The sequence below is a fragment of the Polypterus senegalus genome, chromosome 1, assembly GCF_016835505.1.
Source record: "Polypterus senegalus isolate Bchr_013 chromosome 1, ASM1683550v1, whole genome shotgun sequence".
Lineage (NCBI taxonomy): Eukaryota > Metazoa > Chordata > Cladistia > Polypteriformes > Polypteridae > Polypterus > Polypterus senegalus.
The window spans coordinates 122,945,857-122,965,362 of NC_053154.1; the positions used below are offsets into that span (position 1 = coordinate 122,945,857).

The 19,506-nt window shown below is 39.6% G+C and overlaps 2 protein-coding genes across 2 annotated transcripts in view; one reads left to right on the forward strand and one right to left on the reverse strand.

The window, feature by feature from the left end:
• Positions 1–17,070, reverse strand: part of gmps (guanine monophosphate synthase) — a 114,041-nt gene extending 96,971 nt beyond the window's left edge. Inside the window, exon 1 of the mRNA XM_039757386.1 lies at positions 16,904–17,070. Coding sequence (XP_039613320.1) covers positions 16,904–16,930 — 27 coding nt within the window. The 5' untranslated portion in view covers positions 16,931–17,070. The remainder of the gene's footprint in view (positions 1–16,903) is intronic.
• Positions 17,071–17,706: 636 nt separating this feature from the next.
• slc33a1 (solute carrier family 33 member 1) overlaps positions 17,707–19,506 on the forward strand; it is a 44,072-nt gene continuing 42,272 nt past the window's right edge. Inside the window, exon 1 of the mRNA XM_039757430.1 lies at positions 17,707–18,060. The gene's annotated coding sequence lies outside the window, so the exon portion shown is untranslated. The remainder of the gene's footprint in view (positions 18,061–19,506) is intronic.

A 19,506-nucleotide genomic window follows, 5' to 3' on the forward strand; every position in this document is an offset into this window, starting at 1 on the left:
TTATGAGTGTTGCTGTCATCAAGGATTTGATTATCATTATTTCTTTCAATCAGGTTCGTATTTGTAGGATGTGGTGTGTTAAAGTTACATTCCGTGTTTGTCAATCGTAAAGATAACAGGTTTCATTCATCGATTCGTTTTTTACTGCATCAATAAACAGCTCGTCTTCCTCTTAATCTGAGACATTACACACTGCATGCACGGGTTTTTTTTTTTTTTACACTGTCTTCCTTTAGCGGGACATTGACTTTTTCCACCGTGTGCTTTGTTTCCGCAGTAGCTGCACTTATGAATATGCTTGTATGTATGACACGCTTCATATTTTTTTGCTGCCTTCTCAATTGTGTAATTCATTTTTTGTTCAGCAGTCTTTGGATCTGTTGCTTTTTGTCTGTGCACTGCGTCATTTCACGTGAGCCGCTCGGTGTACATGCATCGAAGGTTCACAGCTGTGCTGGTGCCATCTTGTGCGATGTCCACGGCTGTATTTAATGTTAGCTAAGACACTTAAAAGTTTCTCTTGTAGTTTCGCCGAGTTTGTGCCAAACACCACCCTGACCATCTCATCTTCCTCTGCATAAGCACAGTCCTTCACCCGTGAATATTTAGCGGCAGTGTTTCTATTGGATTGCCGCTGACGGACGGCCTTATATGGGCAGGCACTAAATTACGGGAGGCGTAACTCCGCCTCCCACGGGCATCGAGCAGAAGTCTATTATAGAATATGGACTAAAAAATAGGTTCCAGTTATGACCATTACGCGTAGAATTTCGAAATGAAACCTGCCCAACTTCTGTAAGTAAGCTGGAAGGAACGAGCCTGCCAAATTTCAGCCTTCCACCCACACGGGAAGTTGGAGAATTAGTGATGAGTGAGTGAGTGAGTGAATGAGTGAGTGAGGGCTTTGCCTTTTATTAGTGTATATATATATATATATATATATATATATATATATATTATACTAATAGTGTAATAGTGTATATAGTCTTTAAATTTCTATGGTAAAGAAAAAGTTATGCAATGATGACTAAATTTAACTATATAAAGCCAAAACTTGTATATATAAAGTCATTCCCGAATATATAAAGTCAAAACTTGATTATATAAAGTCACTGTCGGAATAAATAAAGTCAAAACTTGAATATATAAAGTAAGCGTCGGTATATATAAAGTCAGCGCTGGAATATATAAAGTCAAATCTTGAATATATAAAGTCAGCGTCGGAATATATAAAGTCAAAACTTCAATATATAAAGTCAGCGCTGGAATATCCATTCTTTTACCAACCCATTGAATCCGACCACAGGGTCACGGGGGTCTGCTGGAGACAATCCCAGCCAACACTGGGCGCAAGGCAGGAACCAATCCTGGGCAGGGCATATGCATCATTTTCAAAGCATTAACCGAACAGTGGTTTTTTCATTTATTTTTCTGAATACGTTTTTGTTAACTTAGTTCAGTTCAGAGTCGTTTCAATCAATAGATTTTGACTTTCACTTTATATATTCAGGAGTGAGTTTATATACTCCGATGTTGACTTAATATATTCAACTTTTGACTTTATATATTCACAAAATCAATATATTTGCCTGTTTGGCATCCCATAGTATATGTGTGTGTATATATGTACACATGTATGTATGTGTGTGTGTGTGTATATATATATATATGCCAGCAACACTCATGACAATGACAAAACAATTACATTGTCAATCATATTACGTTATTATTAAAATGTTTCCTTTTCTTTTTACTTCTCCGCTGCCAAGCGCAGGTATTTTGCTACTGAATATAGATAGAGATATATATAGATATATATATTGCTTGTCCATTGCCAGGGCAACAGTAGGCTCACAGCAGTGCAGTGGAGCGCCAAGGAAGCAAATCCAAATCGATCACTGTCACACTATAATTGCCTATCGTCGATGAGTGATACAAGAAACATTATAATTGCTGTGTCTGTGTATAGAAGAGTTGTAGATCACGTTTCAATAAATAACCATGCTGTTCCTGTTTCAAGCTGAATAATGCTGGTTTTGCTAAAGTACTGAGACTCAGCCTCGTGTTTTGGGGACAGGGACTCACATGTGGGGTCATAGCACCAATGGATCCCGAAGAAGTCCAGCAACCCCTGGAGCAAGACGAGCCTCCGGCACACACCCCTGCCCTGGCACGGTCACAAGATGTGCTGCCGGAGATGGCTCCCTCAGATGACCTCAAGTGTTTCCTATTTTGCTTTGAAAGCTCTGCAACGTTGATGCACTCAGAGAGGGGAGCCCGGGCAGCTATTTTGGCCCTGTTTTTAACCGGAGAAGATATCCAAGCCATACAAAATAACCCTCCCAAAAGACTTGATGATTCTGACTTTCTGAAACAACAGATCCTCCTCCGCACAGCTGTAAGCCAGGTGGTAAAGGGGCACAAGTTTCTCCATGGCATATTGAACCAGATCACCCTGTATAAGGACCAATCCAAGGCTTAGTAGACCTGACTCAAAGCTGGATCCGCAAAGACCTTTCTGAGCGCACTGTTGAGCTGTCAGGAACAGACGAGAGCCTTTGTGATGAAATGCTGGATCTGACCTGCAGACTGGAAGGCTAACAAACCACCTGGAAACAATGGGGCTACCCAGGCTTGATCCGGATTTCGATTCAGCTAGCACAGACCTCCAGGGTTGCCAGCGCCACGGGTGACAGAAACCAAAATGGGAACACCAGAGTACAGACTGAACACAGCTGCTTTTGCTGTGATCATCTGGGACATCTGACTCGGAAGTGGCATCTCCCACCTGTACAAACCATGACCATCGGTTTTGCCCAGGTATGTGGCTCGTAAGTGTCTCCCAAGAAGTAATAGAGACTTTAAAATTGTTCTTCTTTAACGTTGGCCAGACAGGAATTCTCGGCACTGTTGGACTCTGGTAGTGACCTCTGCGTAATCTGCCGTGACTTACTCCAGCAGACCCCTCATAAGACCACAGACATAGTGAACGTCCGCTGCATCCATGGGGACATTAAAACATACGAAACTATATTATTCCCCCTGAAATTTAAAGGGAAGAATTTTAAGGTTTAGACTGCCATATCAGACACCTCACCCTGCCCACTCCTAATAAGACAAAGGTATGCACTCTTCCCACTGGTCTTGGCCACCTGCAAAACGTCTTCCCCCGTAGTGGATAGAGAGGGGCTCAACACAGACAATGTCAGTAAAAGAACTGGGTTTGAAATTGAACCAGAGTCATCCAGCGAGGTGGGGGAAGAATCCTCAAGTGAAGACCCGGGACAGCTGGCAAACTTTACATGGATGATGGACGTATTGAGCAATTGATAGCACCAGTGAGCATAGGGAGGTTTTAAAAGTTGCTCACAGCCATGTTTTGGGGAGTCACCTCGGCGTGGAAGAGACGATGGAACACATTTCGAAACGCTTTTATTGTGTGAATATGGGCCGGGATGTGGAGCTATTTTGTAAGGCCTATCCCGACTGTCAAATAGTTTCTGCTCACAGACCTGCCTGGGCACCCCTTGTACCAATGCCTATTTTAGACGTCCCATTTGAGAGGGTGGGATTAGATACTGTTAGCCTGCTTCCCAAGAGTAAAAGTGGCTCTCAGTATATACTCATGTTAATCAATATTGCCACAAGATACCCAGTAGTAGCTGTGCTGCGGCAGGCAGATGCTCAGACTATTGTAAAAGCACTCTAGGATATGTTCACACATATAGGTATCCCTTGCGAGATTCTCACTGATCAGGGCACACTATTTACAGTCATGTGAAAACATTAGGACACCCTTTGAAAGCATGTGGTTTTTTGTAACATTTTTAATAAATGGTTATTTCATCTCCGTTTCAACAATACAGAGAGATTAAAGTAATCCAACTAAACAAAGAAAACTGAGGAAAAGTCTTTTCCAGATCTTCTGTAAATGTCATTCTACAAAAATGCCTATTCTAACTGAGGAAAAAGATAGGACACCCTTGCCCCTAATAGCGAGTGTTACCTCCTTTGGCTGAAATAACTGCAGTGAGACGGTTCTTGTAGCCATCTACCAGTCTTCGACATCGGTCTGAGGAAATTTTACCCCACTCCTCAATGCAGAACTTTTTCAGCTGTGAGATGTTTGAGGGGTTTCTTGCACGTACAGCCCTTTTCAAGTCACCCCACAGCATCTCAATGGGATTCAAATCTGGACTTTGACTTGGCCATTCCAGGACTCTCCATTTCTTCTTTTTCAGCCAATCTTTGGTTGATTTACTAGTATGTTTTGGGTCATTGTCATGTTGCATGGTCCAGTTCCGCTTCAGCTTTAATTTTCTAACTGATGGTCTCACATGTTCTTCAAGCACCTTCTGATACACAGTAGAATTCATCGTGGATTCTATGATGGTGAGCTGACCAGGTCCTGCTGCAGCAAAGCAGCCCCAAACCATGACACTTCCACCTCCATGCTTCACAGTTGGTATGAGGTTCTTTTCTTGGAATGCTGTGTTTGGTTTACGCCAAACATGTCCTCTGCTGTTGTGTCCAAATAATTCAATTTTGGACTCATCTGTCCAAAGAACATTATTCCAGAAGTCCTGGTCTTTGTCAACTTTATCTCTGGCAAATGTCAGTCTGGCCTCGATGTTTCTCTTGGAAAGCAAAGGTTTCCTCCTTGCACACCTCCCATGCAAGTTAAACTTGTACAGTCTCTTTCTGATTGTAGAGGCATGTACTTCTACATCAACAGTAGCCAGAGCCTGCTGTAGTTCTCGAGATGACACTTTAGGGTTTTTGGAGACCTCTTTTAGCATCTTGCGGTCTGCTCTTGGGGTGAACTTGCTGGGGCGACCAGTCCTGGGCATGTTGGCAGTTGTTTTGAAAGCCCTCCACTTGTAGACTATCTTCCGGACAGTGGAATGGCTGATTTCAAAATCTTTTGAGATCTTTTTAAATCCCTTCCCAGACTCATAGGCTGCTACAATCTTTTTTCTGAAGTCCTCTGACAGCTCTTTTGTTCTCACCATGGTGCTCACTCTCACTTCAACAGTCAGGAGCACACCAAACTAAATGTCTGAGGTTTAAATAGGGCAAGCCTCATTCAACATGCAGAGTAACGATCTACTAATTATGTGCACCTGGTGTGATATACCTGTGTGAGATCTGAGCCAATTTAAGAGGGAATACATGTGAGGGTGTCCTATCTTTTTCCTCAGTTAGAATAGGCATTTTTGTAGAATGACATTTACAGAAGATCTTGAAAAGACTTTTCTTCAGTTTTCTTTGTTTAGTTGGATTACTTTAATCTCTCTGTATTGTTGAAACGGAGATGAAATAACCATTTATTAAAAATGTTACAAAAAACCACATGCTTTCAAAGGGTGTCCTAATGTTTTCACATGACTGTATGTCTCACATCATAAAGCAGCTATGCAAAAAGTTCAAAATTAAGCAGTTCAAAATCATCTGCAGACAAATGGCCTGACTGAATGATTTAATAAAACCCTTATTTGGCGGGCGACAGCACGGGGTGTTGGACATTTTTCGGGAAGAATAGATGGGGACTCCCAAGACACCCCTGGGGGAGGATTGTCAAATGAATCATTTCGCTGCAAGAGCAGATCGCCAGATTGTCATCTATTGCGGAGTAACATCAGCAGGGCAAGTAGGAGGCACAAAATCGTAATTATGACAAGATTCCACAAGTAAAGTTACAAGTTTAAGGGGGATCGCGTACCAGTGTTGATTCCATCCGAGCCACAAATTTCGGGCCGAATAACAAAGGCCGGCAATAATAGAAGAGCGTATGTCCTCAGTGAATTATAAAGTCAGAGTTCCCAGGCGATGGAAATCCATACCATTTTTGCATAATAATCTTTTAAAGGAGTGGCATGACCGTCACGAAGTCCTGGTCACGGCCGCAGTGGTCCCCCAGACCAAGGTCGCCACTGGGGATGATTTAACCGACACCCAGAAAACAGAATTGCTATTGCTGATCGAGGGGAATTCGGACATATTTTCGGTAGCACCTGGCCAGACGACGTTTGCAAAACACAAGATTGTCACTCCACCCGGTGTTACTATACAAGTGTCCCCGTATCGCCTACCAGAGACAACAAGGAAAGTGATACGCAAGGAAATCTGACAGATTAGGCATTACTACTCTCAAAGCCGGACAGTTCAGTTCTGCATTGATTTTAGGCATTTGAATAAGATTTTCAAGTTTGATGTGTACCCAATGCTACATGTGTATCAGCTGTTAGAAAAGCTCGGGCAGGCTTCGTATATCTCCACCCTAGACCTCACAAAGGGTTATTGGCAGGTCCCCTTAGAGGAGTCTTGTTGCAAGAAGACCATGTTCACCACTCTGGATGGGTTGTTTGAATTTACAGCACTCCCTTTTGGTCTACAATGTGCACCGTTGACCTTTCATCAAATGATGGACCAGATCCCTATTCTACATACCTAGGTGCCTATCTTGATGAGGAGTCTCATCTCATCCACCTTCAGGTGGTGCTTGACAGTTTGCAGCTGGCGGGGTTGATGGCCAACCCTAAGAAGTGCAAGCTGGGTATGTTGGAAAGCCATTACCTGGGATATTCAATGGGGAAGGGTTTGCTCAAGCTTCAAATGGACAAGGGGGAGGTGTTTGCGTATCTCCATCCCGAAATACAGAGGCAGGTTTGTGCCTTCCTCGGTGGTTCATTCCCAATTCTGCACATTGGGCCGTCCCCCTCACTGACCTGAAAGAATTGCAGTGTTGCCTGGACCGCCGCCTGTGAGAGAGCTTTCTCAGACCTAAAAGTCGCTTTATCGTCGTTCCCGGTTCTGCACAATCCAGACTTTTCAAATGAATTTATTTTGCAAACAGATGCTAGCGCTTTTGGTTTAGGAGTGGTGCTCTCACAATGTTTTTAGGGGGAAGAACACCCCATCACATTTCTTTGCAGAAAGCTGCAACCCAGGGAGCATAATCATTCGACTATTGAAATGGAGCACTTGTCAATTAAGTGGACAGTGGAGACCCTTTGTGACTGACTGACTATGCCCCACTGCAATGGTTGTATAAACAGAAGGATACAAACGCCCAGCTCACTCAGTAGTCTATCAGTTTGCTGGCTTTTGCTTTTCACTACTGTCCCGAGGCTGCACACACCAATATGGACGTTCTCTCCCACTTGGCTGAGACCGGCTTGGACGCTCGCTTTGCCCACACCGGTGACTTCATCATAATTAGAGGACTTATTTATTTATACATTTTAAATAAGTAATTGCATTATGCTTTTAATTATGCATTTTTTCACAATTTATAGACTTGCATAAATACAGTATATAGCTGTACTTTTGTATGTGATTATTTCCCAATTATTAGAGATGCTCTGATCAATCACCTGCCGATCTAAATTGGCCAATTTTCACTACAAAAAAAGACTTGATTGGTGATTGGTAAAGTGGCTGATTGCAAAAAACAATCTTTTCAGCCCCTGCTTTTCTAGGCTTTATGGTAATTTAGCTCCTTTACGCTGGAGTATTAGGGTAATTAGGGTGCTTTTTTTTTTTTTTAGTGAACTTCCTGTAGTGCAAACAAAGCAAGTCGAGGCTTGTTTTACAAGAGACAGAGAAATGATTGGAGTACTGGCCTTTACGTTAAAGAAAGTGCAGTAATAAACTGAGAAACAAAGAATCAGAGAAGTCATCCTGTGCAATTAAACAAATGGAAAGGAAAACTACTTGAACGAATTCAGACCTTTTTATGTTGTACTTTAAATTAAAACAGACAAGCTAGTTTTAAGTGCAGTGGTTTATATGTTTATTGGAAAAAAAAAAAAGACAAAAAGAAGAATTTGAGGGCTGCTGAGTAAACAATAGGCTTGTTAGCCTAACAGAAAAATGTTTCTTTTACTTATAAACCTATAACTTAAAGCATTTTAGTTTTATGTGTTCTTCATAAAGAACTCATGAACATTTGATACAGCTGTGGCTTTTTAAAGATTTCTATTGTGTTTATTTCTTGCTGCGTGTCATACAGTGTACTGCATTATGAAAATGGTTATCCATGTTTATAATTACACCTCAAGAATTACGAATGTCCAGATGATACACTGAAGGAAAAAAAAAACCTGTATAAATATAGCAGATGTAAAATTTAACAATAAAAAAAGCTGTAGCGCAATTAATTATTAAAAATAATTAAAACCTACAAGTGCAGGTATATTTAAATTTAAGCAGTGTTTAATTGCCAATATCAATTGATTGTGTAATTATATATATTACTAGCAGAGTACCCGCGCTTCACAGCGGAGAAGTAGTGTGTTAAAGAAGTTATGAAAAAGAAAAGGAAAAATTTTTAAAATAATGCAATTGTTTTGTCTTTGATATGAGTGTTGTTGTCCTCTCTCTCTCTCTATATATATCTCAAAATACCCGCGCTTGGCAGCGGAGAAGTAAAAAGAAAAGGAAACATTTTAATAATAACGTATTGACAATGTAATTGTTTTGTGATTGTCATGAGTGTTGCTGGCATATATATATATATATATATATATACACATACATACACATACATACATACATGTGTACATATATACACACACACATATACTATGGGGTGCCAAACAGACAAATAAATTGATTTTGTGAATATATAAAGTCGGCGTCGGAATATATAAACTCAAAAGTTGAATACATAAAGTCAGCGTCTGAATTTATAAACTCACTCCTGAATATATAAAGTGAAAGTCAAAATCTATTGATTGAAACGACTCTGAACTGAACTAAGTTAACAAAAACGTATTCAGAAAAATAAATTTAAAAAACACTGTTCGGTTAATGTTTTGAAAATGATGCATGTGCCCTGCCCAGGATTGGTTCCTGCCTTGCGCCCAGTGTTGGCTGGGATTGTCTCCAGCAGACCCCCGTGACCCTGTGGTCGGATTCAACGGGTTGGGAAATGGATGGATATTCCAGCGCTGACTTTGTATATTCCGGCGCTGATTTTATATATTGAAGTTTTGACTTTATATATTGCAGCACTTACTTTATAGCCTGTATTCCGACGCTGACTTTATATATTCAAGATTTGACTTTATAGATTCCAGCGCTTACTTTATATATTCCGAAATATTGCAATGCCGTCTTTATATACTCAGGTTTTGACTTTATATATTTGGGAATGACTTTTGACTTTATAAAGTCAATACTTGTTTCTGAATATATATATACCGACGCTTACTTTATATATTAAAGTTTTGACTTTATTTATTCCGACAGTGACTTTATATAATCAAGTTTTGACTTTATATATTCGCGAATGACTTTATATATATACACAAGTTTTGACTTTATATAGTTAAATGTAGTCATCATTGCATAACTTTGTCTTTACCATAGAAATTTAAAGACTAAATTCAACTTCCATTCCTACCAAAGATATTTCTGGCGACTAAATAGAAGCTACTTATATCCAAATTCGAGCTATTGAGCTGTCGCCTGCCTGCCTGAATAAATCACCCTCCCTTCGCTCTTACTTTTTTACCGTTCATTTAATCATGGCTAGTGGCGGAAAAATTATAAAACAGAAGGAGGATTACACGGAGTATGGCTTTACCAAAACAATTATTGATGGCGAATCGATTATTCATAAAGCTTCAATTGGTGATCTGTTTTTCTGTGTTAACCTCATATTTTTTCATACTTCTTCTCAAACCAAGGGGGTGCGAGGATAAAATGAATCGGGAAGTGCTGATCAATGTAATCAGTGTACCAGGAAATCATGCATTGACAGAAGTTCTCCTTTGCTTGTGATTAAATGCATGATTTTTAACGCGTTATGGAGCACATGCATCGAAACTTCTCAGCTGTGCTTGTGCTAATAAAAGGAAACATTGTAAAAATAATGCAACACGATTGTCAATGTAACCTTTTGTAAGTAGTGCCTGGAGGATTCAGTGTGGAAAAACTCTAGACACAGTGTGTGTATTAATTTGTAGATTTTTCTGTGAGTATTTGGTGGCAGCGTCACAAAGTCGTAACACTGCGTTAGCTGCGGAGCGCAGCTCAGAGCGAAATGAGGTGAATGGGAGGGGAGATGATGACGTCAATCCCCCACAAACACAGTCTCTCGGAATTTGCATAAGCACAGCCCCTCACCTGCAATTTTAACTTAGTTACAAAGTGATCAAAACTCTCGTTTATATCCTGCGTCCTCTCATTAAACTTGTATCCCGCATTAGCCGTGGGCATGACAAACGCCAGCGGCAGCCTGTCTATGAACTTAATTTAAACTTTAGGTTTACACCGTGCTTTGTTTCCGAAGTAGCAGCACTCATGAATATGGTTGTATGTGTGACTCGCTTGCTTCTTATTGTTTCGCTGCCTTCTCAATTGTATAATGCATGTTTTCTTCAGCGCTTTTTGGAGCTCTTCCTGGTTTTCTACGTACTCCGTTGACAGTCAGTTCACGTGATTACGTGGGAGGCGTGATGATGTCACACGAAACTCCGCCCCCATGGCCTTCGAGCTCAACTCCATTACAGTATATGTAGAAAAATAGCTTCCAGTTATGACCATTACGCGTAGAATTTCGAAATGAAACCTGCCTAACTTTTGTAAGTAAGCTGTAAGGAATGAGCCTGCCAAATTTCAGCCTTCTACCTACACGGGAAGTTGGAGAATTAGTGATGAGTGAGTCAGTGAGTGAGTGAATGAGTGAGTGAACCGGTGTTCTGACGATTTGTCCTACTTTGTCAAAGTATCCTACCGTAGTTTATTTAAATGGTAGATACGGTATATACACCGTATATGTTACACCCATCCGTTTATTGTAAGTTGTAACATTAAACTTATAGCGTTATACCATATCATCATTTAACATGTTGTATTTAGAAGTCGTCTATCAAATTTATGGAAATGCTTATATTTCTCAATTTATTCTATATGCATCATTTAATGCCCGAAAGAGACACAGCCGTGCATGGATACAATGGCCTGTACAAGATTAAAAGTCACACATGCAAAATATACAACTTATAAAATGTTGACAGTAAATACCTATGCAGAAAAGTGTAAAAAGTTTGGTCTGCGCATGCGTAGTATCAGTGAGTAGATCATTTCGATGGGTAGGATGTTTCGTCAGAACACCGGTGCCTCTCACTCAAGAGAAAGTCAGTTTAAGAAGCGTGCCGAGATTAACAACTGGGTCGGGGAACACTTAATATAAAGCATTTAATGTGCTACATTAATTTATGATGGGGTCTGAGAAAATCTAGTAAATGAAACATTCATTTTTAGATTAAATTTAGTTTGCGACATTCTACTGACAAAATAAACTACGAAAATAAAGTCGGCTTTAATCTCGACATTTACATTTTTTTGTCCGTTTTTTTTCACAGTGGCCTTACTACGCTTCCTTAGGTTTTTCAAGACCTGTGGTGCCAGTTTTAATCAAGAAATGATCCATTTCTCATCCGCGATGCTACTTGCTTCATTTTCAACAACACGCATATAGCGAGAACAACGTGCTTACCGCAGTGCATTATTGGTTATGCAGGTAATTCCTAATGACGTATTCGAAATTCAGCAAGAGGTTACATTTCCAAAGAAGTAAATATTACCAATGTTGTCGGGGAAAAAAAAATAATCACGGCTAACTGAAGATTTTTATTGGATATTTCATAAAATTTGGAAACCGTTAGAATGTTTTCTTTATTTTTTAAAAACTGACAGCGCAAAACCAACTTGTTTTATATGAAAAATTCTCTAATCAAAAACGATCTATAGACAGCTCATCAAAATTGATGTCACGCAATAAATTTCTTAACTCCTCAATATATCACAACCTACGCAAATCGCAAATTTCAGAAAAGATCAAATGCCTAACAAGCTTTATGTGGCGAAAACAATTGCATTGTAGGTGAAATGATCGCATTTTTATGTAGAAAAAATGTTATTAATAATATACAAAAGTTATCGATTATAATGAAAAATCATCAAATTACATCATAATGTCGGCATGAAAAAAGTGACCGCATCTCCAAGCGTGTAAATAGTAGGGTAAAATACTTATATAAGACCACAAGAGTGCTTCCCCTTTGAAAAATAAGCCATCATTTTGTAAACAATATTGAATACAAATCTGAGACATGAAGAACATGCCTAAGTAAACTGTTTCCACACGAAGTACGTACCCAAATGTTTAAAATTTGAAAGTATTGGTAAAAATATGCCCTGCACTGCACATTTAATTCTTTTTTTCTCCAGAAAAATTGCACTTGTCCGCAGACAACTGAAACCAGAAAACATGCTTGTCCAACGGTCAATTTACCCGTGTCGGATGAGTCGGGCGCTGGATTTCCACACCCCTGTATTATATATAAAATATTTTGTTAAAGAAATGGTGAAAACTGTTTTTTTTTTTAAAGCCTTGTTACAGGTATATTACAGAAAAAAATAGGTCTTACAGCTTGTAATGATGAGAAGCATTTAATGTTCTTTTACATCATACTAGCTGTGTAAGCTCGTGCTGGAAAAAGCCTAGGGTCCTAGAAACTACTGAAATCATCCCAAAAAAAAAATGAAAAGTTGAGATGTCAGGTAATTGAAAGAAACTACTCTGGGCATCACTCTTCTAGAAAGATGCGTTTTGCCTACATGCTCGCATCACTTGTGCATTAGCGGCGGGAGGAATAGTAAAAGGGATACCATTTTGCCGATGTTAGCAGCTAAGCAACTTTGTCCTTCTTCTGAGGTTTCATTTTGCCGATGTGCTGGCCCCGCTTGTGTTATTAGCAGCTAAGCGAGTTTTCTGTTTCCTCTGAGGTGAAGCCCTTACCCCGACTCACTTCCAGGCCGGACAGTCACACACTTCCACGCATAGACGTTTATATAGAAGATGCATTATGGATAAATGTTTTGTATATTTTTTAAATTAGTGCATATTTTAAATAAATTGTATTTTAGTAATTTTTAAGATCACTGGACAGCCTACAGGATTTAATTTTGTTAATTGAAAATGAAAAGTTAACACCTGTGGTCTATAGTTTGCAAAAATACACATTAATATAGGACATAAGACTTCTATGAATCTAGTTATCCAGGATCGTAACGTAAAAAGTTTTTTTTAAAGGGTTAGAGGGAAGAGGAAAAAGCAGAATCAGTATCAGAATCCTCCAATCAAGTAACATGAAATCAGTGATCAGTATCGACGTTAAAAAACCTGATCAGCGCATCCCTACTAATTGCCATTTTAATTACCTTTACACAAATAGTATTCCACACCATAGTAATATTACCACAATGCTTAGTAATATAACCACATGACAGAAACAAATACATGGACTACCGTTTGAACATTATTCAACTCACAACCAGTTTTCATCTGTGATAATGTGTGATTAAAGAACTCAATTTAAAGTAAAAGCTGACATTCAAACTTTTAATTTTCTATAAACAACTTATTTTTTATATAGCCCAATATCATGCAAGGAAGGCCTTAATGGGCTTTAACAGAGCCTGTTTTTGATAGCCCACCAGTTTCGACTCCCTAAGATTTTACACACTGAAAGGATTCAGCTCCTTCAAATATTACTATTTAAGTATATCCCAGAAGGCCTATATGAAGTCTTGTCTTCTAAACATCTCAGTCCATAATTTTTTCTTAATTAGGTGACCAAAACTATCACCACCAGTTTCGACTCCCTAAGATTTTACACACTGAAAGGATTCAGCTCCTTCAAATATTACTATTTAAGTATATCCCAGAAGGCCTATATGAAGTCTTGTCTTCTAAACATCTCAGTCCATAATTTTTTCTTAATTAGGTGACCAAAACTATCAGTAGCGTGGAGAAGGCCCTACATGCATTACATAATTTAGGAATAAGGTCCCATGTGTTAAAGTAGAATGTTTGATAACAGCATATGCCATTAAGTCTCATTTCTTGCATCAATAGACTGTCAGGATTTTGTACAGTGACAAGTTTCCGATAACATTTGACCAGGGGTGCCCAATGCGTCGATCGGGATTGACCGGTAGATCGCAAAGGTAGTGCAGGTAGATCGCGTTGCATTCAAAAAAATGTTTTTTAAACGTTAGTCTATCATATATCCACCCTATGGCATTTGCCACTTGATTGACATACAGGGCAGCCAGTCTGAGGTCTCTTCTCTTCTAACATACTGGTCATCCCAAACGCACGACCAAACGCGCGAGCTACTGCAAAACTCCAGCTGTGATCCAGTTAGCCTTCCAATTTAAATTGACTAAAGAAGTAATTTTAAAAAAATTGTTTGGGGAGGGTATGGGCTGGATGTGGAATTGGAAGAGGATTTTTTTCTCACAATGTCACAATCAAAGTGCATTTGTCTGATCTGTCAATCTTTCATTGCTATTCCAAAGAAGGAAAATGTGGAAAAGCATTTTAAAACTGTTCATAAAAACTACGAAACTGATGTCCTCCCAAAAAGCGATCTGAGAAAGAGAAAAGAGAGGGAACTAAAATCGTAGTTAATTGGACAGCCATCATTTTTCACTCGGCTGAATTCAAAAGCACCTTGACTGCATTATTCGGCTCTACTTATTTATGCGAGTCAGCCTTTTCCCACATGACGATTATTAAATCCAAATACTGTAGTGACCATAAATGTATTGAATTGTTATTGTGCCATAAAGGTTATTCAGTTATGTAAGGTACGACAACATACATTTTATGTATAAAGTATACTCAGTATGAATATATATATATATATATAATTTTTAATGTAGGTAGATCATTTCAACCTGGTCATTTTAAAAGTAGCTCACAAGCCGAAAAAGTGTGGGCACCCCTGCATTAGACTATTTCAAATTAGATGTATAAATGTCAAAGTTTCTGAAATGAACATGCTTGAGCATGCCTCCAGGAAAGGCCAGTTATGTGAATCCAAACATGAAGGACTGTCATTGTGGTGCACTCATGTTACATATTTAATAAAGTAAATAAAGTTCAAAGCAACTACAGCGCCTGTTCCCAAATATTTTATAAAAAAATGTCCAAGTACTTTTTATGGTTCATGATTCTGACCTTATCCAAGACCACATAACAGACCAATTCAAAACAGCCACAGGTGGTTAATACTGTATATGTAGAAATGCTTCCCATCAGCCAGTTGAAACAGGAGTGAGCACTGGACTACAGATTCTGTGACCCCAAAGATGACAAGTCCCTGCAATTTTAAACAGTGTGAATAGTGCTTTGTCTCTCAAAACAACTAATTCTCTGTGTGTAGAGGCAAGATACATTTGTGTAGCCTACCAAGCAGGATTATCACATTTGCAAGGGCTTTGAACATCTAAATTATTTTCCTTAATGGTATATTTAGGTTGAGTTCTTTTGGAAACACCTTAACCGATGGCAGTCAACAATCATGCGTCTTACTTGACATGCAAGTTAACTTTCATGATAAATGATGAATTGATTCTGCAAAAGTTCCATTCCCTCAATTCCATTGTGATGAAAAAATAGTGGGGGAAAAAAAAAAAAAAACACAAAACAGAACAACATATTTTAAATACAAAGCAAACTAACAATATTATGGAAGGTTTATATTTTACTGCCTTTATTTTTAAATATGGAAACACTGTATAAGTCATGGGGCACGGTGGCGCAGTGGTAGTGCTGCTGCCTCAAAGTAAGGAGACCTGGGTTAGCTTCCCAGGTACTCCCTGTGTGGAGATTACATGTTCTCCCCATGTCTTCGTGGGTTTCCTCCCACAGTCCAAAGACATGCAGGTTATGTGCTTTGGCGATCCTAAATTGTCCCTACTGTGTGCTTGGTGTGTGTGCCCAGCGGTGGCCTGGTGCCCTGCCCAGGATTTGTTCCTGCCTTGCGCCCTGTGTTGGTTGGGATTGGCTCCAGCTGACCCCATGACTCTGTTTTCGGATATAGAGGGATTGATAATGGATGGACAACTTCTGTAACCTGAGCTATTAACACAACTAAGAAGAGCATATGTGGATTTAATTATTACCCCATGTGAACTGCGCCTTGAGCAATGGAAAGGCGCTATATAAGTAAAACGTATTATTATTATTGGGGCTGCATGCCTTGCGTCCAAGATTGTATGCACATCCACTTCGGCTGCTGTACCAATTTGACAGCAGTACAAGCTGTTAAACGCAGACGTACGACAGAGAAAGTGAAAGCTCACTCTGTGGACTGAGCTGCGGAGCAATAACAACGTGTCTAAGTAAACGAGAAGGAAAACTGGGTACAGTGCTCCCTTCTTACTACATTTTGCGCACCACGTGGGCCGCTTTTCTCCCCTACTTCCCGTCTTGCTACATCATACATAAAGCTGGATAGTTAAAGGGCCCTATAACAACATAGCATGCGCCTGAGGCTACAGCCCCCGAAGGGATCTGAACACCAGCAAGTCGATCAAGTCTGTCCGGTGGCCTAAAAGCACGAGCTCTCCGACTATGCTACCTGGCAACACGAACTTTAAGAAAACGATTGGTGAGAGCATGTGAACAACCTTACACTTTTGAGAGCTTTTCTTTTTCTTGACGTGGTTGTGAACAAATTCTGCCAAACTGTTACCCGAGAGGCACAGTGCCACTTCCTCTCGGAGTCTGAAAGCTGCATGTGTATTTACGCTAACGCTCCGGCATGCACGGCTGGCATTTGCAAACCCTTTAGCAGACAGGTCCTGCGTCGTGACGTCTGGGACCCCGCTACAGTCACCTGTGAGGCAACAGTAAAACATGACAAGGCCCTAACCGGGGACTATCCCAGTGCCCTCGGCCGCAGAGACACACGCATACGCGTCTACTACCAAAAGACCACGCTCAAGAAAAGAAGATGCACGTTTGTTTAATTCCCCCTTCCCAAAACAGCTTCAGAAAGCCGGCGGAAGGCAGAGCAGCGATCGACATGCTCACCTTGGACTCTCCGTTGCAAAGGGCCATGGGTAACTTGGTGCGGAGCAGAACGGGCTCGTTGGCGCTGGAGATTTGGACGCCGCACAAATGCTCCCCACGCTCCGTTTCGCGCCGAGCTGCAACAGCGTGTCTTTGCCTTCCCACAATGCCAAACCTACGGCCTGTAAGAAGACAGCGCCTTCACTGGGAGGAGCCATGTGTGCAGGAACTATAGCTGCACATCCATCGCCTTTCGGCGGGGGTGATTCCTTCAACGTGACACCAATAGAATGGAACGCTTTATGGATCCGATCATTTTTTGTTTTTATTTTGAAGCAGGGAGATATCGATTCTGTTCGATTCAAATGATCTGCAACGGTGCTGGCCATTGACTGCTACAAATGAACACTTTTTAGAGCTGTGAACAATGGAATGTGTGTTTAAAGTTCAGTTTTTGTTTTCTGGGGGACGGAGGCTGCAGATATAGAGCCAATAATGCCTTTCGAAATAATGCTTCAGAGCAGATATTTAACTGATATTAGTTGACAATTTATTAAGTATAATGAAGTGGTCCCTCCCTGGTGCTTGGAATCAGAACTAACCAAACAGGGGCCCTAAGCGGAAACATCTTGGATCCCCAGCCCCACCGAATAACACCCGCCACTCACTGAATCAACTCTTATTAGTATTTCTTATAATAGATTTAATTAGAATAATAAATATACTGTATAAGTTAATAAAGAAGCACAGATCACAAACCTAACCGTAACTTTTAACGTCAAATACAAATATTTTTTCTTAATTATTGTTTGTGTGTGTGTGTGTTCCAGTATTTTATCCTGTCCAAAAGACATTTTTACTTGGAAACACAAAATTGGATTGGTGTTGTAATGACTGCAAATGTCCCATGGACAGGTATCCTAGGCTGGCTGAAGCCTTGTGCCCTGATTGAAAAGGCTAATATGAATAAAAAAAACGCCAGTTCACTCTTTGGAGTCATGCTGGACTTGCTGGATGAAGTGGTAGAACAGAGGTGACTCAGAAAGATTCTTACTGTCCTTGACAATGACTTTTTCCCCGTATGATATTTTGGTCAAAAAGAAGAGCATATTTAGAAACAGACTGAGACAACTGTTAAGGTTATTCTACATTCAATCATCAGGCTTTCGTCCGAAGAGGTATTGTTTCCTGTTTGTTTTGTGGTATTTAGCAGGTCAAGCAGACACCATAACAGACAATGATGCTATGCACAGTACACTGTCTCAATGACTGACATAATGTACAGTAAAATTGTAACTTAAGTATGTGCAAATCTAATCACTTTACACTTAGAAAATAGCTACTCTTTATTAATTTACTTATAGATAATACATGTTATACAGTGTATATATTTGTAACTTGTTAGCATATTTAAGATTTCTAAACTTCTTGTTACATTTACAGTATATTTGTGCCTTTTTTCTGCTGTGACACTGCAATGTGCTTTGGGATTATTACAGTATCTATCTATCTATCTATCTAAATTCCAGAAGATTTTAAACTGCATTTCTTTGTCAAAAAATATATTGATGGATGAGTAGCAGCAGCGTATCTGCATTAAGGGTTAATGCAAGACAGCTCTAGTAGATGTCTATAGTCTCTTAATGGAGATTATATGCTTAATGTAATTACTTATCTAGAGAAATGTTGCTTCTTGTAGTATGTGAAATTGTCTTCTTCATGCTGGGTGCTGCAAGCCTGTTTTTTGCCTCAGGCCCGACTGATTGGCCCTGCAGTGTTCTCTGTACCCTTGGGCAGGGCTTATTGATTATATCCTGGAGGGCTGCAGTGGTTGCAAGATTTTTTTTTAACCTGTTTCTTAATTAAAACCTGTTTATCTGCTACTAGAACAATATATGTTTTGGGCTTAATTTAAGTTACCTTACTTTTTATGCAGCACAAACCTAAATTGTCTGTTTTAGTTTTAATCAGCTGCATTTGTCTATTAATTGTTGTCTGTTTAATTAACCAGCCATCAGTAAATAATGAGATGCAAATGACAAAGGAGCCACCTGCTCTCCAATTAACATGCTTCAGTTTAAACCTATACACATGCATCATAAAATATCTGTGTTAATAAAATGTTTAGAACTAAATGACAGAGAAGAGAAGGACCAAGAGGTACCAATCTCTGCTGGACTACAAAAACATGGATAATGTTTCCAGAAAATGAAAAATCTACATTGTGATAAAGATTTGTTTTGTTAGGATGAAAGCACCTTAAATTAGTATATACAGTAGTGCAATAATTAAATAGATAGATAGATGATAGATAGATACTTTATTAATCCCAAGGGGAAATTCACATAATCCAGCAGCAGTATACTGATACAAAGAAACAATATTAAATTAAATAGTAATAAAAATGAAAAAAAATTTTATTACCGGGTGGAATTGAAGAGTCGCATAGTGTGGGGGAGGAACGATCTCCTCAGTCTGTCAGTGGAGCAGGACAGTGACAAAAGTCTGTCACTGAAGCTACTCCTCTGCCTGGAAATGACACTGTTAAGTGGATGCAGTGGATTATTCATGATTGACAGGAGTCTGCTTAGTGCCCGTCACTCAGCCACAGATGTTAAACTGTC